This window comes from Malaclemys terrapin, chromosome 6 (genome assembly GCF_027887155.1).
Source record: "Malaclemys terrapin pileata isolate rMalTer1 chromosome 6, rMalTer1.hap1, whole genome shotgun sequence".
Classification (NCBI taxonomy): domain Eukaryota; kingdom Metazoa; phylum Chordata; order Testudines; family Emydidae; genus Malaclemys; species Malaclemys terrapin.
In genome coordinates, this window is record NC_071510.1 from 13532683 (window position 1) to 13556105 (window position 23423).

Consider the following 23423-nt stretch of genomic DNA (forward strand, 5'->3'; position numbering starts at 1 on the left):
TTTAACCCAGGCCAAGATTTCCAAAAGGGACTAGTGATTTTGGGTGCCTAACTTGAGACACTTTAAAGGGGCCTGGTTCTCAAAGTGCTGAGCACCCTCTTCCCCCCCCCCACCCGAAAATCAGGCCCCACATTGGGCACTGCAGAATTGGGCTACCCACACTCACTGTGTGGCTCTTGAGAATCTTGGTGCCTGTCATATTCCTAATTTGGAATCTCTGGGGACTTCAGTAATAAATGCAACCCCAGGGAGAGTTCGCCCTTCCTTATGGACTGGACTAAGCTCTATCCATGGATGGGGGGAGGGATAGCTCAGTGGTTTGAGCACTGGCCTGCTAAACCCAGGGTTGTGAGTTCAATCCTTGAGGGGGCCATTTAGGGATCTGGGGCAAAAATCTGTCTGGGGATTGGTCCTGCTTTGAGCAGGGGGTTGAACTAGATGATCTCCTGAGGTCCCTTCCAACCCTGATAGTCTATGATTCTATGTGCCAGTGCAATACAAAGGAGCGTGACTCAAGATGCACTGGATGTAAATGTTGTCTAACAGTTCTGTCCTCAAGCATGCAGAGCTCTGCAGAAAATGGTCGAGCTGCCCAGGCAAACCGTGCACATGGGGGGGAAAGGGTAAAAGGGGGCATGTTGGGTCCTGGCCAGCTTGATGATCCTGTAGTGCTAGGTGAATTCATGTCAGGGGGCAAGGAAATATAATGTAGAGCTGACCCGTGTGTACGGGGAGACTTTGGCAAACCACTAAAGTGCCCAAAACCGCTATGGCTTATTGTTAAAAGCAAGCTGTAGATTGGCCATTCAGCAGTCTCAGCTTGACCAAGGTGGTGGGGGGGGGGACTTTTGGGGTGCCACAGAAAGGGCAGCTTGACCCTGTGTCCTTCCTGATAAGAATTGTGTTGAAGATGCTGATACATGCATTTTAAAAGAGCAGGATGTGCCCAAGGAATGTCTATTGGGGGTCTCAAGGCTGCAAACTCTGGAAAAACCCACACCTGGTTAATCAATAATCAGAAGGAACCTCTTGCTTGATCATTGAAACCGCTTACTTAACAAGGTTTCTTTAAGGGACATGTCATTCTATTACTAATGTATAAATAAGGGGGAAAAGCTTGAGATAGTTGGACGCGTTTGGGGACTCTTCTGGACTCTTTTTGGACTCTCCTTTTGGATACATCTTGCGGTCCCCACCGGCAGAATTTGGCCACTGGAAGCCTGCCGCTGTGTCACTCGAAAGCCACACTCAGCTTTGGTAATTATCAAGGGTTGGGGGTGTTTTACTAATCTTGTTGCGGACGTGTGTAAGTGCTTGAGACTAAGTAAAGTTTAGCTTTAAGTGAAAGCACTCTTGTGTTGTCCTGTTTGTGTCAGTCATCTATCAGTCGGACAGCCGTGTCTCCCCTGATTTATTTCCTGACACCTCCTCGCACAGAGTAAAAGTTACCAAGAGCTTTGGGTTGAAAGAACCCTGGGTAACACATACATAGAGGTGGAATAAATCCAGCATAGCAATGCACAGCCAGCAACAATCCAACAAAAAGATCAAGCAATGGAGAGGTGCATATTGTGCAGACACAGCCAGGATAATAATACCAGGGTAGACACAACCTCCCCTCACCGTGCCGCTTTGAGGGGATGGGTCATCCATTTGGTAGGGCCATTCCATAACTATGGTACTTGGGGAGTGCAAAGGAAAATTAAGTGGGGCCATCTGCAGAAACCTGTGCAGTTGGGGGTGGATCCCTTTCCCACATTTGGAGAATTAGTGCAATAGGTAACCACTCCGATGGTAAACCATAATATAAAACCCCACCCTGGGCCTACTCAGTGTAGGTGTTTTTACAGCCTGATCTAGAGCCCACCGAAGCAAATGGAAAGACGCTCATTGGCTTCATGGGGTTTTAGATCAGGCCTTTTGGTAATTCTTACACCTAGAAGGAAGCCTTTGGCCTCCTTTATTTATGCCACATATATCAAAAAGCCCCAGATATGTATCTGTATCTGAAAAAACAAAGCAGTAATGTTTCCATATACACAGCGTATGCTTACCAGGCTGGTTTTCAGGTTTTTTTTTTTTTGACAAAAAGTCAAAATTTCCCCGAGGAAAATCCCTCATTTGCTGTACATCTGTAATATCTGTACATAATTTCATTTCTGCAGACTGCAGTGCCATTCTCTTAAGTACTAGCGTTTCTTTACCAGGAACAACATGTAGGACACAACAGGTATATTTTGAAGCAAAAACCTGTTACATTAGGCAGCCTGGAAGAAGTTAATCAAATAAACTGCAGCTTCTTCATGTTCCTAGTAATTACTGGGAGCAAAGTCTTCTTGGTTACACCGTACAAACAATGGAAGTGAAAAGGGGAACATCAATGTAAATGCAGAAAAAAAATGCTCATCCTGTATTACTCAGTTGCAAACACGTAGGAAGTTTCTGTTTTTCTGCTGCTGAGTTAGAGAATGGTTTGCTAGTTGTTATTACGAAAGACGCTGAGCATCCCAATGGCCAATGAAGAGGGGGTGTGAGGGCATAGGATCTGTCCCAGGATTAGGACCATTGTACAGCACATCTGAGTCTGTGTTCTGGATTACGTATATGAGTGTCAGATTTAACGGAAAGAGAGGCATTGTACGGAGAGCATTCCAAAATGTAATGAGACGGAATTATCTACCTTCCTCCCCTAATTCTCTGCCCAAGCACACAAGGAAAGGGTGAAAGTTTATTCCTCAAGCAACATGAGTAAAGATTCATTGTCATTGATTGCATTTGCTAAATCCTGCCTCTTCTGCTGTAGATGTGTGTCTGTGGCATTTGAAGTCTACAAGGCTGGGACACAAGGGATATGTTAATAGATATGTATAATGGAACAAACTCATCTCTGGTATAACTCCATTGTCTTCGGTGAAATTGGCCCTACAATTGCGTGTTTACAGTGAGGTTAAAAGGTGCTTTTACTCATCTGTGCCTGACAATGTTTCTGATGACTGACTGTGACTGAGGGATTTACGGTACCTGTGCACTCAGTGTCTCCAGGGGACTTTCCACTCTTGGAAAAGCCATGAGGGGCATCCCTCGGGGATCTTCAGGCTTCGGTTTAGAAGGAGCTCCATGTGTTCCTTTAAAGTTATGGACAACACACATTCCCTGCATGATGTGGAAAAAAGAGCTAAATCATCATATAACCTCCACCGGTAGGTATTAACTGGAACCTTTGCCTTCCAAGCATTAACTCGAAACAGCAAATTTGGGTCCTGAGCCAAATTCTTTCAAAGTTCTGGGTATGCCTGGAGAGGGATTTGATTCCAAACCATCCCCTTCTCAGAACTGGACTATGGGCAACGTGAATGACATAGCTGGGAGCAAGGGGCTCTTTCAGTAACCTAGCCTGTGTAATTGTTACCTGTGGAGATGAACCATTCTTACTGTTATTTTGTGATGGTCTAGAGAACAGAAGCCTTGATTATAATTGTGTTACTCTTTCAGAACCACTAACTGTAATTGGCACTGAACTCTACAGGCCAAATTTTGCATCAGGATATGTGATTCCCAGGCAAGTAAAATTTGCAACCTCCCATTCCATGAAAAGTGCAAGGATCACTCCTGGATGACACCAGGCTCAATTATTCATGGTTTAAAGCAAAGAACATGCCAGTCTCATGCCTAGTTAAGGACACACTTGCCCATTCCAGGCCTGATCTTTGCTTCCTCCCAGTGTGGTGCTTGCACTGCTGTTCGCAGGGGCTGCTGTATTTCTGAAAGGATGTTTCACTGGAGTCACATTGTTTCAGATCTGGCAGGTCACACAGCAGCACACCTGGGCAGTAACACATGTTCATTGCTAAGCATTCAAAGGCAGAGGACTCTGGAGGTTTTGTGATTAATTTTAATTGGAACTGGGCACATTTCTCAATGCAAATTCCTGAATTAGCTCACAAGGGAACAAGAAGTCTGAGGTCTCATCCAGAAAGATGCCATTCCTGGGCACTGTGAGCGTTCCAGACCCATGGGCCTTTGATGGGGAGATCCCTGGCTGGCACTGTTGACTATCCCATGTCATCTCATGGGGGTGAAGAATCATCCCAAATCTCCAGTCTCAAGTGCCAGAGTGGGAGATACACATCTCCCAGATTGGCTCAGCTTTAAGCCTACCTGATTCTCCTCTCTGTTACACTTGTTTTAAGTCTGTGTGATACCCCTGTAACAAAGTGGAAAACCAGGCTCTTTGTTTAGAGCCTTATACACTCAAAGTAAGATCTCAAATCCCACATCTGCCAAACAACAGACAGCCAACGAGGCTGTGAAGCATAGGTGCCACGACTCACATAGGCAGTAGCCTTAGGGAAACCATGCTGCCCTTTTGCACCTGCTGCATTCTTCTGCATGCCAGAAGTGCTTTCCCAGGATGGCTTCAGAGTCCTCACTTTGCAGTGATTAAAATACCTGAAAATGCGTGTAGATACAAGTCTGATTTTGTGTTTGGATTTATCTTCAGAGCAAATCCTATTACATTGCACTAGAATTAGCAGTTACAGGGTGTGGGTTGAGTAATCAGCTGTGAAAGACAACTACAGTATTACCATGTGAATTTTTCTTTGACTTTAGATTGTCCTGAAATTGGGAAAGGACTAATTGGCTTACCAGAAACAACGCAACCGCGCTTCCCAAGATGAAGCCTGCAATCACATCCGAACAGTGGTTTCGATACTCGGAAACTCGATTTAGCCCGGTGAGGAAGGCAGCACAGAGGGTCCCCAGACACAGCACAGGCTTTGCTAGTCTGCTGCTCTTTGTTTTAATTGTGCTTGTGATGTACATCTGAAAACACAGCGCAAGCCACACATGAAAGGGCTCGGACAAACATACAGGTCATTTTTCATCTACGCATGTTGTGCCAAGCAGGAATGTGACAGATGTTCTGAACTCTGGCACTCTCAGGGGGTTGTGTAGCTTAGGCCTTGGCTACACTTGGCAATTCACAGCGCTGCATTCGCTGCACTGGGGGGGGCGGGGTGTTTTCACCCCCCTGAGCGCAGCAAGTTGCAGCGCTGGACAGCGCCAGTGTAGCCAAGGCCAAAGAGAGGGGCCTCAGAAGGGAAAACAGATACTGCAGACAGATGGCTTCAGCATGTCTAACATCCACTCAACTATAGCCAGCAATAGGGCAGTCAGGGCTGGTCTAAAAGGGCGCCGTTCCTTTGGCTACCAAAGTCGCACAAGAATTTGCACGTGTGCAGTTGAACACTTATATTGCCTAGAGGCTATTGAATGTGTGCATGTGAGTCAGCGATTTGTGCATCTACCCAGCCAGATGCAAATCCCCAATTTTGGCAGACACATACCCGTGCAAAGTAGGCGCGCACGTGACCAAAACCAGACCCTGGGTGTTAAAAAGCAACCATCACGCCCTTTTTCTTGCCATGGGCCTTTGTTTTGACTTTGGGACTTAATACGTGACAGAAGTGGAGAAGAGTATGGGAGGGTTTGTTGTGGTTTTTAACAAAGGAGAACTCTGAAAATGTAATTACATGGTAAGAAGTTTTCCTGTGCTCAGAAATATCGGTTCAGTAAACTCCACAAGCTGTGTCAGCTCATTTTTTTAAGGGCATTTTTGACAAAGAAAATAAACTATGTGAGGAGCAATTAACAGCCATGCACTAATTTCAGAGCCTGTGATTACATGAATACAAGGATACTGTAACAACAAACAAAATTTGACAGCATAATGATAACCAAGTAAACACAATGGAATCCTCCTCAGTGATGGGTTAAGTGTGAATTTCTTTATGGCTTCCAAACATAGCTTGGCTTTGTTAAGCAAAGCAAACGCATCAAGTGTGCTATTATTTGGCTTGTCAAAAAGGTCTCCAGCAACAGAGTTCTCTAGTGTGCCATAAACACTAGGCACTGCAGTGCCACTTCCAAGGGCGATGGGGACCAAGGGGCTTTTGTCCAGAGACTGGGATGATCAGGATGATCCAACTGTAATATTCATTGGTAAGTTATTACCTCATATGTAGTGCCCTATAGCTGCTAGCTTGTAAATGGGGGGGAGGGATAGCTCAGTGGTTTGAGCATTGGCCTGCTAAACCCAGGGTTGTGAGTTCAATCCTTGAGGGGGCCACTTGGGAATCTGGGGCAAAATCAGTACTTGGTCCTGCTAGTGAAGGCAGGGGGCTGGACTCGATGACCTTTCAAGGTCCCTTCCAGTTCTAGGAGATGGGATATCTCCATTAAAAGAAAAAAAAGAAAAAGAAAAGAAATGGACCTGAGCCACACATTATGGGCTTGATCCAGGGAAAGAGACATCAGAGGGTTTGCAAATCCACAGACACACCTCGAGAAGCAGGAACGTTCCTTTGGTAGCTACTGTAAAATGCTGAGGGCTGGTCAAAACATTTCCATAATGGAAAACTGGGTTTTCACCAGAGTATAAACATTTCATGGACGATGTCAGCTTTCCTTGAAAATTTTTTGTTGGAAAACCAACAATCCCCAATCTGAAAAGACATTGATTTTCAGACAGTAGCTTTTGGTTGCTGAAAACTGAAAGGCAGACAGCACAACAAGAGCTGTGCAAATAACGGATGTGTCGTTTGCTGGCAATTCTGAAAGAATCAGACACATTGTTTCAGGTCTAACCGAAAACAAATGTTATCAAATTTTCAGTGAATCGAAAAGTTGAAAAAAAAAATTGTTTCAGGACAAAGCAACATTGAGTATTTAACATTTTGCATTTACAAAAAAATAAAAGCAATTTCAAAATGCAATGTTTTGAACAAAACAAAATATTTTGACTTTTTCGGACATTTATTTTCCAACATGGACAATTCAGTGAAACAGATGTGAATTTGTGACATGCTTTGATGTCACCAAATCTCATTTTTGGCCCGAAAAAAGTTTTGTCTGAAAAATTTCACAAATAAAGCCCTAATCAGAGCGTTATTACACATATAAGCTGTGATATAAAGTTACAGCTTTTTGCTCTGATCAATTAATTGTGCATCTTCAAATTACAAGCCTCCGAGAGTTGTAAAGTTTTTTTCCAAAGGCAAAATATGCACGAAACCAGCCTCTATCTACAGCACAAATTTACAGTAAGTGCTATAAAATTACTGGATGAGATGATGAGTAATGGTCAAGGAGGGACAATAGGACAGTACTCTGGATCCACTGCTAGATGGGTAAATTGGAATGAACCTAACTATTGTTACAAAGTGCCAAGTCATTATAAGGTTTTCTATGGAAAACAATGGAGAACATATCAAAATAAAACATGGTTGTATGAATAATTACACCAATTCTTTTCTCCTTCCTATCTCTGTCTTGAGAGAATAGTACAAAGTACACCGCTACCTCAATATAATACGACCCGATATAACACGAATTCGGATATAACGCGGTAAAGCAGTGCTCCGGGGGGGCGGGGCTGCGCACTCCAGCAGATCAAAGCACGTTCAATATAACACGGTTTCACCTATAACGCGGTAAGATTTTTTGGCTTCCGAGGACAGTGTTATATCGAGGTAGAGGTGTATCAACTGGGACTCAAAACTGGATTCTGTGAGCAGTGTTTTTCCCTTCACCCCTGACCCAAGTTCTGCCACAGTGATTTTAGAATGTCCTAGTGAACATAATAGTTGAAAGTAACAGTCCAGCCCTAGTGTGATAACTGCCAATTCTATATGGCAGGAAACATTCATTCACACTCATTTTCTGGGAGCAGGAGAAGACTAGTGTACTATTCACATGGGAAAATGACAGGACATTACAGATGGGCCAGGCTATTGATGCCTGCATTTAATAAAATCAAGGCCCCGAAGTCTAAACATGTAAAAGATGCACGTTTTTTACAGTGACAACAGATTGTCAAAGGAAGTGGTAACTTCTCCAGAAGGCTTTAAATCTTTAAAGACTCAATATTTTCCTAAAAGACCAGCTCTAGTTCATCCACACATTATGGATACCTGATGCAGGACTCACTGGGTGGAATTCCACAGCCTCCATTACACAGGAGGTGAGATAGATGATCAGTGTTCCCTCCTGGCCATAAGATCTATGAATTCTCTGGAGCTTTTTGAAGCTCTATCATTAGTGATGTATTTTCAGGGTTCACACAACGTGTCCGCCCCCCCCCCGTCCCTCCCACCTGCGCTTAATATAGGGGGAGGTTTTCAAAAGCATCTGAGTGATTTAGGAGTGCAAGTGGCCATCTGAGCCAGTGGGACTTGTGCTCCTAAAACCCTTACAAGCTTTTGAAAAATCTCCTTTTTACACTGTTGTTTTTCAAGAGCAATTTTGATTTTAAATATTAAAAACATGTACTGGATTTTTTTTACGGGGTGCAAATAGAAAAAGAGGAGGGGGAAAAGAGAACAAGAGAGATCTCCTCTTAACACACACATAGCAAAAGGTATCTGTGATTCAATTACAAATTTATACATTAGGACACATATTTGCAGTTATGAAAATTGTACTTCTCTCATTCATTTTTCAGCCAAAAATCATTAACAGGACTCCGTATACTCATAAATATTTCCATTCTATTATTTTTCCACAGGAAATTTAATTAAAAGCATGTATTTCTAACTAAATGGAAGCCTGTGCAATGCAAAATCAAATGACTTTTTTGAAACCAATTCTTGCCCTGCTTCTGGGGCACTAAAATAAAGATGAATGTAGCAGCCCAGGAATGATGTTTTGCCAGTGAAAAAAGCAACTCAGAAACTCAAACATTTCCAGCTCTGACCTAAATCTAGAACCAGTCCTTCTTTCAGTGGGTTCTAAATTTGGCAAAACAGAATCTTCCACCCCTGCTTGGGGGGCGCAAAATCTTCCATCCCTTACCCCCAAAATATGACTGGAGTCAGTGTGTCTGGATTACGCAAGGCCTGCGGGAATTGGGTTTTTGCTGGTTCATAGCCTGTTTGGCATCAGTCAATAAAGCATTGATTTTAAAATAATGATGCAAAAATATTGCACAACTGGTGCAAATCCTCATCCCAATTAGCTGGGCCAGGTACTGAGCTGACACGTAATTCTGCACTCCAGGGAGTTGGAGGAGAGGAATCTGCAAAGGATATTCTAGTTTAATGACTGAAGTAGGCTGGACTTGAATAGAGCCCCAGGTGTGCCTCCCATTGATGTTTGAAGGAGGACAGGAAGACTCACACAGAGTTCTACTCTTCTCCAACCTACTCCTACGCCGTCCCCTCAATTATTTTTGTTTGGTGGTTAGAATCCAACTTAGTTCATTGCGTGTTAGGCTCTGTTGTAATAATTGGGCCTCGCATGAGGTCAATTGTGAAAGGGAGCGAAAGTTCATAAAAATGTCACAACAATGTAGAACAATAAACGTGCATGGGAAATGGTGCAAAAGGGAGAGAAAAAGACTAGGTTAGTTCAAATAAAAAGGCCTACTGATATAACTCAAGGACTGTCTTAAAATCATGCCTGGTAAACACAAGAAGTGTGGGACCAGAAATCAGTGAACCAAACGTGGTGTGCTGGAAATTAGACCTAACTGGTGGGCAAAATAATGAGGATTCCACCCACTCCTCCCTTTCAGGGGACTTAAAAAAAAGAGACTTTAGGGGGAAAATATGGATGGACACTACTGTGATGCTGGCTGACTGAAAGCAGGGGATATGAATGCTGACTGACTGAAACATGAAAGAGAGGGAAGGAGCGAGCTTCATATTCATGGCTGCCACCCCCACCATCTCCTGGGACCCTGGGCCTTCTTCATCCTCATCCTAAGAGATGGCCTCACCAGACCAGGCCAGAGAGAGGAACCCAGATAACTCCACCACCTCCATCGGCTTCAGCTCATGTTAACACCAATGACTGTTTGGGCCCAAATAGTCCATCTAAATTAATGCAGCTGGTCACCAGCCCCCACCCTTTTTTATAGGCTTTACTGCAAGCAGGAAAACATTTCCAACACGCTGTGTGGCAAAATGATTAAGTACAACTGGACTTGAATAGAATTCCTAAAGGACCTTGGACAATATAAATATGAGTGTAATGTAAACCATTCCCTTTTGTGGCTATAAAAGTATGTCCATGTTAAGAGTTTGCAGGCAGGCTACTCCCAAATTACAGCATCTTCAGAACTAGATGATGTCTGTAGGCACAGCCCTGAGCACAGGGTGGTATTACCCTTTCCGTGGAGTCTTGGTCCTCAGAGGAGCCGGGTAGCGCAGGCCAGGAGGAGAACCGGGTAGCGTGGCTGTAAAGGCATTGTTCTGGGGGCAGGGCTGTCAGTGACAGAGTCAGTGGAGAGGTGTGCAGCCTGCATCTCAAAGCAAGTAGCCAAAAAACCTGCTGCTCCCAAAAGGGTATGTCTACACTGCAATTAAACACCCGCAGCTGGCCTATATCAGCTGACTCAGGATTGTGGGGCTCAGCCTATGGGGCTTTACAATTGGGGTGTAGATGTTCGGGCTTGAACTGGACCCCTCGAGTGGGGAGGGTCCTAGATTCTGGGATCCAACCCAAGTCCCAGTGTCCACACTGCAATTTTATAGTCCCACGAGCCTGAGTCGGCTGACACAGGCCAGCCACGGGTGTTTACTTGCAGTATAGAAGCTTTGGGTATGTCTATCTACCAGGAGCCTATTTTCACGCATTACTGTTATTAATCATTTGTGGTAATGCTCACGATGAGCCAGACACCTTCCAAACACCTAAAGGCAACCCCCGCTGAAAGGAACTCACAATTTAAAGACGTAAGTCAGGGGAATAACAATAAGCATCTTAGGGTACGTCTTCACTTACCGGAGGGTCCGGCAGCAGGCAATCGATGTTCTGGGATTGATTTATCGTGTCTGGTTAAGACACGATAAATCGATCCCGGAAGTGCTCGCCGTCGATGCCGGTACTCCAGCTCGCCGAGAGGAGTACGCGGCATCGACGGGGGAGCCTTCCTGCCGCGTCTGGACCGCGGTAAGTTCGGACTAAGGTACTTCGAATTCAGCTACGTTATTAACGTAGCTGAATTTGCGTACCTTAGTCCGAAGTGGGGGCTTAGTGGGGACCAGGCCTCTGACACAATTTATATTGCTCTAAACTATACACTTTTGCAGGTATAGCTGTGTCAGTCGGGGTGTGAAGAGGCGTGATCCCTGACCAACACAGCGGTGCCAACAGAAGCACCTAGTGTAGACACAGTTATACTGGCAATACTGTGCTTTTGCTGGGATAGCTTATTTCACTCAGGGCATGTCTACATTACACGCTGGATCGATGGGCAGCGATCAGTCTAGTGGGGGGTTGATTTATCGCATCTAGTCTAGACGCGATAAATCGACCCCTGAGTGCTCTCCCGTCGACTCTGGTACTCCACCAGGGCAAGAAGCGTAGGCGGAGTTGACGGGGGAGCGTCAGCCATCGACTTACCACAGTCAAGACACCACGGTAAGTAGATCTAAGTATGTTGACTTCAGCTACATTATTCATGTAGCTGAAGTTGCATAACTTAGATCGATTCCCCGCAGTGTAGACCAGGCCTTAGGGTGGAGTGGGTGTGGGTTGGAAGTGCAGTTTTGCTGGTATAGCTCCGCCCACACCAGGAGCACTTTTTGCCAGTAGAGTGCACTAGTATTCCTAGTGAAGTAAAGCGCTCCTAATGTGGTGACGTTTCCAGGCTAGCTAAGTTAATGCTTTTGTGTCACTTTTATAGTTCATGTGACACACAAGAAAAATATGCAACAAACAAAACAGCAACGGCCTTGTCTTTCCCACTCTAAATATAATTAGTGGCCTTTAAGTCTCATTCATCAGCTAACAAAGTACATTTAAAACATTCAGCGTTAGTACATTGAAACCCTGCATTTGCTGCTACGCCAAGGAGAGAGAACAACTTTCTTGGGTCCAATCCTGCTGTCTTCGAGCCAGATTCTGCCACTCTTATGTTGCGTGGTACCTAACTTCCTGAACAGTCTCATTCATTTCGGGGAGCCTGCTTGTGGATCAAGATGCTACTCAACCTGAGGCAGAATCTAGTCGATTGCAATGAATGGCAAAACGACCAGTGTCTTCAATACTGTTATAACCCTTACTGTATCACTTAAATAGCCCTACACAAACTGCAACTAGTCTTGTATCACACTACGATGTTATAAGGTTGCCAGAGAAAACAAAGGTGGATGATATTTTTAGAGGGGCTTTTACAGACATTGAATATTCCCCATATGGCAGAAAAGCACTATCACCTTTAAACTGTACTGTACCTTTAAACTGACCTTTATTATGCTGGCAAAATTGTAACACTGCCTTTACTGGGACCTTTGCTTGCAAGAGGAGTTTACGCCTAATAGGGGATTAAAATTCAGCCTAAGGCTCCCCCCAAAATAGTAACGCTTAGCACTCGCTATTGTACGGACACTAAGCAATAGTAACGAGCTTCCCTGTGAGGTAGGTATTATCAACACCGTTTTACAAGTCAGGAAACTGAGGGAGGGAAGTGCGGTGACACATCCTAGGCCACATATAGTCAGTGGCCTAGCCGGGATTAGAACTGACGATCTCCTAACCGCCAAGCTGGCCCTCATGCCTCCAAATAAGACTGCCCCTCACTGGGAAAGTCATGGGAGTCGCACTTGTTTACACCAAGGCTGAATTTGGCCCAGAAAAGCCATTGACCCCACAAAAAAAAGAAGGGCTCTTCCCCATACAGCACAGACAAAAGAAAAATATAGATGAGATTTAAATGAGACAGGGTCGCTATAGCAACTGAAGCCCGTCATGGGAACTGGCAAACAGCACATGCACTCACCGTGGCGTAGAGGGCTGAGTAAATGCTCAAAGCAGCATGTTTGGATGGAAAGGATCTCCTTGCCTCTTCAATCACCTCCAGGTCCCCGGTGCAGATATTCCCATTGTTTATGAACTGATGGTGAGCCCGGCAGTCGCTCCCCGTGTAGTTGGGTTTACACACCGTCAGGAAGTAAGGAGCCAAGTTCCCGGTCACTACCTGGCCAGCATTTACAAATATGTCAGTGGCAAAAAGTCCAAATGCAAACACCCCTGTGAAAAGGTTAAAAATAATCATTATTCACAAATGTTTAAAACATTCCTGGAGAAGGAGACAAATAGAAGTAATGAGAGACAGAGGCCAAACCCTGCAGTCCTTACTCAGGCAAAACTCCCATTGACGTCAACTGGAGTCTTGCCTAAGACCCTGATTCAGGAAAGCACTTAAGTGTCTGCTTAACTTTAAGCATGTGCTTAACTCCCGGTCAGTCCCATTGACTTCAATGGGAAATAAGCACAAGCTTAAAGTTAAGCGGATACTTTAGTGCTTTCTGAATCAAGGCTTAAGCGATGACTGTGCGAGGACTTTAGGATTTCACCGGAAAACATCAAATCAAAATAATTCTCATAAAGTTTTCCTGATGCCAAAGACCCTGACCCTGTAATGTCTTATGCATGTGCTAACCTATAAGTATATGAGTAGCTAGGATCAGTCGTATGCTTAAAGTTAAGCATTATGTAAATGTTTACAGGACTGGGACCGAAGACTGGCAGAAAACTGTCTCCCGCAGTAATGCAAGAGGCTAAAGAAGCAATCTTAAAAAGACACTATCAGATTATTGAGCCCCAAAATTTGATTTATCAGGGAAGGAATGTCCTCTGGATTCCAAATATCCACCAATCTGATGCTGAGAAACTTATATTCTGATCCAGCAGCACTGACCATCTCCCACAGGCCAGATTCTGCCATCTTCACTTAAGGTGAACAGTACCTTATTCCTTGAGTTGCCAATGGAGTTGTTAGGTACTACTCACCTTGGTAGTGTTGCCAACTTTCTAATGGCACAAAACTGAACACCTCTCCCCCGAGGCCGTACCCCTGCTTGCTCCATTCCCCCCGTCCATTGCTCACTCTCCCCTACCCTCAGTCACTTTCATTGGGCTGGGGCAGGGGGGTGAGGGCTCTGGCTGGGGGTGCAGGCTCTGGGCCGGGGCCGGGGATGAGGGATTTGTGGTGTGGGAGAGGGCTCTGGGCTGGGGTAGGGGGTTGGGGTGTGGTATGGGTTCTGGGTGCTTGGCGTGGGCTCTGGGTGGGGCCAGAAATGAGGGGTTCAGGGAGAGGGAGAGGGCTCCGGGCTAGGGCAGGGGGTTGGGGGCGGGAGGTGGTGCGGGCTCTAGCTGGGGGTGTGGGCTCTGGGATGGGACCTGGGATGAGGAGTTTGAGGTGCAGGAGTGGGCTCCGGGCTAGAGCAGGGGGTTGGTTTATGTAGGGGGGGGTGCGCTTTGGGAGGGAGTTTGGGTGCAGGAGGGAACTCCAGGCTGGGGCAGGGGGTTGGGGTGCGGGAGAGGGTTCAGAGTGTGCGGTCCCGGCGGCACGTACTGCGGCTCCCAGGAAGCAGCCACCAGATCCCTGCAGCCCCTAGGTGCATGGACAGCCAGGGAGGCTTTGTGCACTGCCTTCGCATCCACAGGCGCTGCCCCCACAACTCCCATTGGTAGTGGTTCCCAGCCAATGGGAGCTGCAGAGCTGGCACTCGGGCAGAGGCGGCGTACAGAGCCTTCCTGGCTGCCCATGTGCCTAAGGGCTGCAGGGACCTGGCAGCTGCTTCTGGGATCCACGTGGAGCCAGGGCGGGCAGGGAGCCTGCCTTAGCCTCGGCCCCTGCTGCTCTGCCGACCGGACTTTTAACAACCCAATTGGCAGTGCTGACCAGAGCCGCCAGGGTCCCTTTTCGACCAGGCGTTCCGGTCAAAAACCGGATGCCTGGCAGCCCTACACCTTGGGAAAGGTGAGCAGAATCTGTGCTCATGTGACCAGTAACAACGGGAGCTCCACTCACAGCGCACAGGCAGAAAGCTCACGTGTTAAACAGCCGCTCTTTCCAGACCCACGCTAGCATCAGTGTAAATCGGTCCTGCAAGCCTTGCATGCTCCAAGCTCCCAATGACTTTAATAGGCGTTTGATGTTTGCATGGCTGCAGTACGGGGCCCCGTCAATAGTGAACATTCATAAACAAGGAAGTAAGGGAAGGCCCAGCTCGCTGCCTTGTGCTCTGTGCACAACATATACATTGGGGTGAGGATGAAGGACAATCAATAAAAAGACGGCAATGGCAGTGCATTGTAGCAGGTTACCCTAACAACCTGTTTTATAAGAACACCCTGCACCTTTATGGTACTTCCCATCCAAAGACCTCAAAGTGCTTTACCGACATTAACAAATTTACCCCCACTCCACTCCTGTACAGAAGCTACTGTTCTTCCCATTGGACCGATAGGGAAACCGAAGCACAATTTTCAAATGTGTCCAGTTCATTTTGGCTGCTTTGATTTTTGAGGTGTCCCACTGAAGACCATCTGAATCTTATTTTCAGTCACCCACGACTCCAGCCAAGGTCAGTGGGAACCGTGGGTGCTCAGCACCACTGAAAATCAATCCCTCGCTGTCTCAACCTGGACACCAAAGTTGATGGACAGTTTTAAAGACACGACCTGAATTCCTTGCTTCAGGCCACGTGGAAAACTTGTGGCAGAGCTGGGAGCAGAATCCAAATCTAGAACTGGGACTGGGACACAGGTCTGTGCTTTAACGCCAATATCCTCCTTCCTCCCTTTCACACGTAAAATCATTTAAACATAAATTATATAGGTATTAATCATTGATATGAATGTACCCCTATGTTTTGGCCGTATTCCAAAATGGGTAACTCTAAGCACCTGTTGTAGTTTAAATTTAAAACAGTATTCTTTCCCCCCACTTCTTGTCCTAAACCATGGAGTAATGTTGCTAAGTGCTGCTAAACAGCTGCTGTCTTCCACTCTAGAGATGACTGCATTTCAGTGGTGGGTAACGTCATTCTTATGAATCCCTTAACTAGTTCACAGAGTTGTTGTCAGACTAAATTAATGAACGTTTGTAAAATGTTTTGAAATCCTTGGATGACAGACACGGTCTTAGTGTATTATTAAGTATTATTATCATCATGTTTTCAATGTTAGAATAGAATAGAACAGGGGTTGGCAACCTTTCAGAAGTGGTGTGCCAGGTCTTCATTTATTCACTCTAATTTAAGGTTCTGCGTGCCAATAATACATTAACGTTTTTAGGAGGTCTCTTTCTATAAGTCTATCATATATAACTAAACTACTGTTGTAGGTAAAGTAAATAAGGTTTTTAAAATGTTTAAGAAGCTTCATTTAAAATTAAATTAAAAGGCAGAGCCCCCCGGACCTGTGGCCAGGACCCAGGCAGTGTGAGTGCCACTGAAAATCAGCCCGTGAGCCGCCTTTGGCACGCATGCCATAGGTTGCCTACCCCTGGAATAGAATTATCATTTATTATTTAAAAGTAGTTTATGTTAACAAAGTATTAATTATTATTATAGTCCAGATAAGTTAGCGTACTTCAAAGTGTTACCCATTAACCATGCTGCAAATGACTGATATGAAAATTTAGATAAAATATTCCACAGAATCAGCTATATAAAACAAAGTAAAAGAGTCAGAATTGCAGAGTGGGCTTATGTTATATGGATCGATGTATCCTGCCTATAACACACAAGAAGCAGAACATCATGGTTACAGTATTGCCAACCCTATGCATTCATAAACCATGAATCAAGCTCCCCAAAATCATCAGAGTGGCCTAAAATCATGAGATTTTGAAATAAGAAACGTTGGGTCTTTTAAATTTGCTTTCTGGTTCTGAAGCTTTGAGGGGTCATATTTTCAAGTTTTTCTGCACCACCATGACAGTAAGATTTTTTTTTGGTAAAGTAAGAAAGCTGAGATTCCCAGGTTGTCATAACTATGAAGGGAAGGGTGTAACAGCTGTCCTGTGTACAGTACTATAAAATCCCTCCTGGCCAGAGACTCCAAAATCCTTTTCCCTGTAAAGGGTTAAGAAGCTCAGGTAACCTGGCTGGCATCTGACCAAAGGACCAATAAGGGGACAAGATACTTTCAAATTGTCGGGGACTTTTTAACCCAGACGGCAAGGTTCGTTGTCTGACCGCAGAGTGAGAGACAGGCAACACCAGCAAGGTCCAATACAAGCTCTTTATTGAAGAGTGCACACAACAATAGAGAGCGGCCCGTCTCCAGAGAGAACCAGCCATGATTACAATAACTAGTGAGATTATATAGACAGTTCCGTCGTGTCATAGTTAAAGCAACCCAATCCCCCCCTTTACTAGTTAAAAGCTTCTAATATTCATGCATATCTATGTTCTTTGACAGTACAAACAGTTCATGATGCCTCAGCAGCTTCTTATCAGCTTTTTCGTCATGCACTAGAAACTAGGAGAAAGGAGGGAGTTGAGTACAGATGAAGAACAGAAACAGGGAGTGGAGACTGCAAGTCTCCATGCGTCCAAACAAACCGTTCCTAGTACATTTGGTACAAGAATGTGGCCCCTCCTTTATCTCATTCTTTGAAGCCCAAGCAAGCATGTCCTCATGTTTCACAGAGAGACAGGAATGGCCCAGCAACTACAGTTAGCCTAACTTTGGCTAAGCTGGCCAAACAACCTGTTCTATACTCCATTTTCCTTGGACCTAACAGTCCCCCCTTTGTCCCTGGAGTACCTCGAAGGGACTCCTGGGACAACTAACTACTGTGAGTGGTAAACTTGGGAGTTTGTTACCTTTGAACAGAACACACCTTGGCGCCCATCCAACATCCAACTTTTATCATAACATACAAGGCCAGCAAGCCGCATATAATTACAACGGCGCTTCGGAGTACATTATGGAGCCAACCGCCTATATCTGGAATCCAACTGAACAGGTTACTCCACCAGGATTCAATTCGCTTTCCTCCGTGGTCCTTTGCTACCTCCATAAGGTGGTTTGCTCTTTCCCAAGTGGCATTATAAACGTCTGGGACATACACGCAGCATTCTTGTCCAATTAATGAGCATGTTCCTCTCTGAGAGGCCAGTAAAATATCTAGAGCCAAGTGGTTCTGGAGAACCATCTGCCTTAGTTTTCTCTGTGTGGTTGCCAAGTCCACCAGGGCATCGGCGTTAGTCTAATTTCCCAGATGTCTCGGTGAATTACCCAATCCTACATGCATCCTCCCCATGGACACGGCAGGATTCGGTATGTGGGAGCCCACACCTCCCTCACCGGTCCATATGCTTGGAAGGAGCATTGAGAATGTCCGCACTTCCACCAGGAAAGTCTCTAAGTATTTCTCCATGGCCACAGATCAGATGGTACTTCTGATGTGTCTGTAAGGGCAGTGGGCCAAGCCTGAACATGCTAGATCTCACTGCAATGCCTTCCCAGCCTCAGTGATATTTAATACCATCTCTGTCAGCAACTTCTGGGTCATAGAACTAAGGGCAGAGATAACATGTAACTCACCAATTCCAGCCTGTACCTGGGTTAGCTGTGCTCCACAAATAAGGCTTGTGGCCTTCTACCTTATTAGTTAGAAAATTGCATTAATACAGATGCTTTTTAGCTTGCTTCCAGATCCAAAGCTATCCACAGCTTAAAGATTCTTACTTTAAAAAAGGACACAATTAACTTTCCCAGACTTTTGATTGCCTTTTACTTCTAAGTCCTGCTTTCAAACACACAGTGATCTGAAAAAGACAACACAACCTATATTGGCAGGTTTGCATTTCTTTTACCTCTGCTACAATATACACTGCACATGTTCTGGGGAAAATGCACATCCTCTCCACAATTCAATTTCCACAACTCTAGCCACATCAATTTCTACACAAGGTGTAACTGTTTCTTTTATGCTTACAAAATCTCCATGCACCCACAGCAAAGTGTCAGCTCGACCACACAGAACCAGGGGCACTGTCCTTCTCTCTCTTTACCAGATCTTTTATCTGCTATTTTGTTACCCAAAAACAAATTTAAATCTTTTATTCTTCTGGCTTTGACTACCCTGCTGCAGCCACAACCTTTGGTCTTTATTTAAAACATTTTAAATCTTGTAGCATTAAGTCACTTTAAGGATTAAATGCTAAATACCTTAAACAACACTAGTTTCCTGTGCCTGGCAAAAGTATTCTCGGTTTTGCAACTTTAAACAATACCAATTCATCTTAAACTTATAAAATACAGATTGTACACAGCAGGAGTGTTCTTCAGCAAATTAGACTAACATATTCATAGTCGAATAATTCCACTTAAATAACTTCTTGCCTGGATTACTTACAGAAATTCTTACCAAGTTTCACTGCTTAATTCCCTCTAGCAACTATAGGGTTAACTTCTCACTTTTTTTTTTTTTAAATCACTTGCTTGTCTCCCAAAACGACACCCAATCAACTCAGATTTTACCATTCCAATTATTGTCCTGGGGATTTGAAATCGCCATGCTTATAATTACTTACTCCTTTTCTTCCACTATGCCATTAAAGTTTCCAACCTGTTTTCTAATCTATCTGTTGACTGCCCACTTGGGCCCGATCCTGCTTTTCTCACTGAACCATCCCTTCCATGGGCACCGGCTTGTTCCACTATCAATTTAGATAGGAGGGTGGGCTTCTCAACTAGCCCCCATCCGTCCTGGTCTCTTCCCTTAAACATTCTTACTCACAAGGCTACCCGAGTCCTCCCTCGTGAGGCTTGCCACCTGGGCAAAACACATGGCCCACTGGCATTTAACTATTCAATTTTTTTTTTGGTGGCAAACACACTGCTCTTACAGCATATGCAAACACAAATGGTTAAATTCTGACAAGTCCCTGAAGGACTGGTACTTGCTTAGCCAGTGCTTCCTTTTCTGCCTGGAAGTCCTGTCTCAAGGCTTGCAACTTGCCCTGGGCGTAGGTTTGAGTTGCTGCCTGGTTCATGATCTATGCTCTTAATTGCTTAATTCTAGTTATCAAGTACACAACTCTTCCCTTTTCTCCAACTTCTGTATTGCCCAGTCCTGCTACGACTAGGGTAGATCCACCTGACACCCTTCCCAGTCAACCGGGGTGGAGAAAGGAATGCTTAACCCCTCTCCGGTTCTCAGACTTACTGCGGCTGAGAGTGGGCACACTTTCATACTCATACACGTACGTCCAGATTGGCCACGTCTTTGTATAACGTCCAGAGAAGGGGGAGAGGTGGACGGGAGATTAACCTGTATACAGCTTGTCCAGAATCTCTGACTTGCTTCCACTCCAGGATCTCAAAGGCAGACTGTTGGATCTCACTGGATAGTTAAGCTTTGCAAATGTAATCTCAGCACTGTAACTTGTACTGCCTTTGGTTTGCCTCTGTCTATATTTTTTCACAGCCAGCTGGGGCCCAAAGCAGTTTTTCTTTTGGTTTATAGTTATACCATACAAATAAATAATCCATTTGTCCCGGTCTAAGATCAACCAGGATATTCCTGAGGGAATCCATCCTGTCAACAGAAAAGGTTCCACACCTTGCCCAGTCTTTAGTTGGGGACAAATGGGTAGTAAAGGAAGGCCATTGAATTTGGCATAAGTTTCTCATTTAGATTTAGTCAAACCGGTTGTTCCAGAGATTTCCTTCCAATCTCTAAGTACCAGAGACAACGGGGTGTCCCCCGGGCATTTACTGCCAACTTGTCCCATTTAGCCTGTAGGGCCTCAAACCCCATCCCGGGGCCTCAAACCCCTATCTGGGGCCTCAAACCCCAACCCGGGGCCTCAAACCCCTTTATGGCGATGGCTTACCTTATTCAGGGACTCGAACCCCGAAGACCTGACCTCCCCAGGGACTCGAACCCCGGAGACCTGGATCCTACTCAACGGGTAGGTGGACGTTGCTGGGTTTCTACGGGCTTCAGCTGGTTCACAGAACTCGCCTTATCGCCGACGCAGGGATCAGGTTACCGGCCAAGGCTCCTCAAAGCCAGAGGATGCGTGCTGCGTTGCTTCGGAGTCTGATCCCGCACCGGAGAGTCAGACGAGTCCTGGCGGAGTCGCCAAATTTGTCGGGGACTTTTTAACCCAGACGGCAAGGTTCGTTGTCTGACCGCAGAGTGAGAGACAGGCAACACCAGCAAGGTCCAATACAAGCTCTTTATTGAAGAGTGCACACAACAATAGAGAGCGGCCTGTCTCCAGAGAGAACCAGCCACGATTACAATAACTAGTGAGATTATATAGACAGTTCCGTCGCGTCATAGTTAAAGCAACCCAATCCCCCCCTTTACTAGTTAAAAGCTTCTAATATTCATACATATCTATGTTCTTTGACAGTACAAACAGTTCATGATGCCTCAGCAGCTTCTTATCAGCTTTTTCGTCATGCACCAGAAACTAGGAGAAAGGAGGGAGTTGAGTACAGATGAAGAACAGAAACAGAGAGTGGAGACTGCAAGTCTCCATACGTCCAAACAAACCATTCCTAGTACATTTGGTACAAGAATGTGGCCCCCCCTTTATCTCATTCTTTGAAGCCCAAGCAAGCATGTCCTCATGTTTCACAGAGAGACAGGAATGGCCCAGCAACTACAGTTAGCCTAACTTTGGCTAAGCTGGCCAAACAACCTGTTCTATACTCCATTTTCCTTGGACCTAACAAAATCTTGTGGGGGGGGGGAAGGCTTTTGTTTGTGTTCTTTGTTTGGGAGTGTGTTCGCTCTCGGAACTGAGAGGGACCAGACATCAATCCAGGTTCTCCACATCTTTCTAAACAAGTCTCTCCTATTTCAAACTTGTAAGTAAATAGCCAGGCAAGGCGTCTTAGTTTTCCTTTGTTTCCTCAACTTGTAAATGTACCTTTTACCAGAGTGTTTATCTTTGTTTGCTGTACTTTGAACCTAAGACTAGAGGGGAGTCCTCTGAGCTCTTTAAGTTTGATTACCCTGTAAGGTTAATTTCCATACTGATTTTACAGAGATGATTTTTACCTTTTTCTTTCATTAAAAGCCATCTTTTTAAGAACCTGATTGATTTTTCCTTGTTTTAAGATCCAAGGAGTTTGGATCTTGATTCACCAGGAGTTGGTGGGAGGAAGGAGGGGAATGGTTAATTTCTCCTTGTTTTAGATCCAAGGGGGTTGGATCTGTATTCACCAGGGAATTGGTGGGAGGAAGGAAGGGGGATGGTTAATTTCTCCTTGTTTTAAGATCCAAGGGGTTTGGATCTGTATTCACCAGGGAATTGGTGAAGGTTTTTCAAGGCTTCCCAGGGAGGGAATCCATTGGAAATGGTGGCAGCGGACCAGGGCTAAGCTGGTAGTTAAGCTTAGAAGTTTTCATGCAGGCCCCTACATTTGTACCCTAAAGTTCAAAGTGGGGATACAGCCTTGACATGGTGGCAGAGCGGTGGGATCATTTTAAACCCAAAAGCCAGTGAGATTTTTTTTCCTTCTAGCTGCTTGAGAAGCAGAGCTGAAGGTAGATAGATGCATATCTTATCTCTCCTTGCCTGAAGGCAGAGGTGTTAAGTTTTTTTTAACAAGGTCCTTTGTTAAGAGAAGTGTTCAAATGAGCAAACAAACGACAGGGTAAAAGGAATTTACAAGCTGAATTGTTTTTTTTTCTTTTTACATCCTTGGGAGTAGCTAGTTAGAAAGTCTCTGTGAACTCAGCAGCAGCCAGAGCTGAGAGCTTCCCAGTTTCAGTCAACTGGGGAGGGGGTGACCCAGCACAAGAAAACAGGAAAATGACTACAAAAGAAGTAGCTAAAAAAATAGAACTGGCCAAACTAGAAGCAGAAGAAAATGAAAGAAAACATCAGAGACTGCTTCAATTAACAAAACTTGAGACAGAGCAGAGAGCAAGAGAAGAGAAAGCCAAAAAGGAGGCCCATGAAAGAGAGATGGAGCTGGAAAAAGCCAAAGTGGAGGCTCACAAGAGAACTATGGAGCTGAAAGAAAAAGAGATGGAGGAGAGAGAAAAAGAAAGGAAGCATGAACTGGAAGTAGCAAAGGCTAAGCAGGATGCACCAGCCAATCCTAACAACCCCCCTCCAGGTACCACTTCACATCCCAGAAAATTTCCCACCTACAAGGCAGGCAATGATACTGAGGCCTTCTTAGAAAATTTTGAAAGGGCCTGCCTTGGATACAGCATCATTCCAGACCAGTACATGGTAGAGCTGAGGCCGCAGCTCAGTGGACCCTTAGCAGAGGTGGCGGCTGAAATGCCTAAGGAACACATGAACAGTTATGAACTTTTTAAAAACAAGGCCAGAATCAGAATGGGGCTAACACCTGAGCATGCCCGTCGGCGGTTCAGAGCCCTAAAGTGGAAACCCGATGTGTCATTTACCCGGCATGCCTACCACATTGACAAAAATTGTGATGCCTGGGTGTCAGGAGCAAATGTTAAATCTCTGGAAGATCTGGTTTCCCTAGTAAAAATGGAGCATTTTTTAGAGGGTGTTCCTGAGGAAATAGAAAGGTACATCCTAGATAGGAAGCCCAAAACTGTAACTGAGGCGGGGGAGATTGGAGCCAAATGGGTGGAGGTGGCAGAAAAGAAAAAAACTAATAGCAGT

The 23423-nt window shown here is 45.1% G+C and overlaps 1 protein-coding gene across 4 annotated transcripts in view; it reads right to left on the reverse strand.

Moving 5' to 3' along the window:
• PLPPR1 (phospholipid phosphatase related 1) overlaps nucleotides 1-23423 on the reverse strand; it is a 201517-nt gene that overhangs the window by 565 nt on the left and 177529 nt on the right. For all 4 annotated transcript variants that reach the window (XM_054032378.1, XM_054032377.1, XM_054032374.1 and 1 more), the window contains exons 5-7: nucleotides 12785-13035; nucleotides 4648-4824; nucleotides 3022-3153 (exon numbers count right to left, since the gene is read on the reverse strand). In XM_054032378.1, the coding sequence (XP_053888353.1) occupies nucleotides 3022-3153; nucleotides 4648-4824; nucleotides 12785-13035 (560 nt within the window). The remainder of the gene's footprint in view (nucleotides 1-3021; nucleotides 3154-4647; nucleotides 4825-12784; nucleotides 13036-23423) is intronic.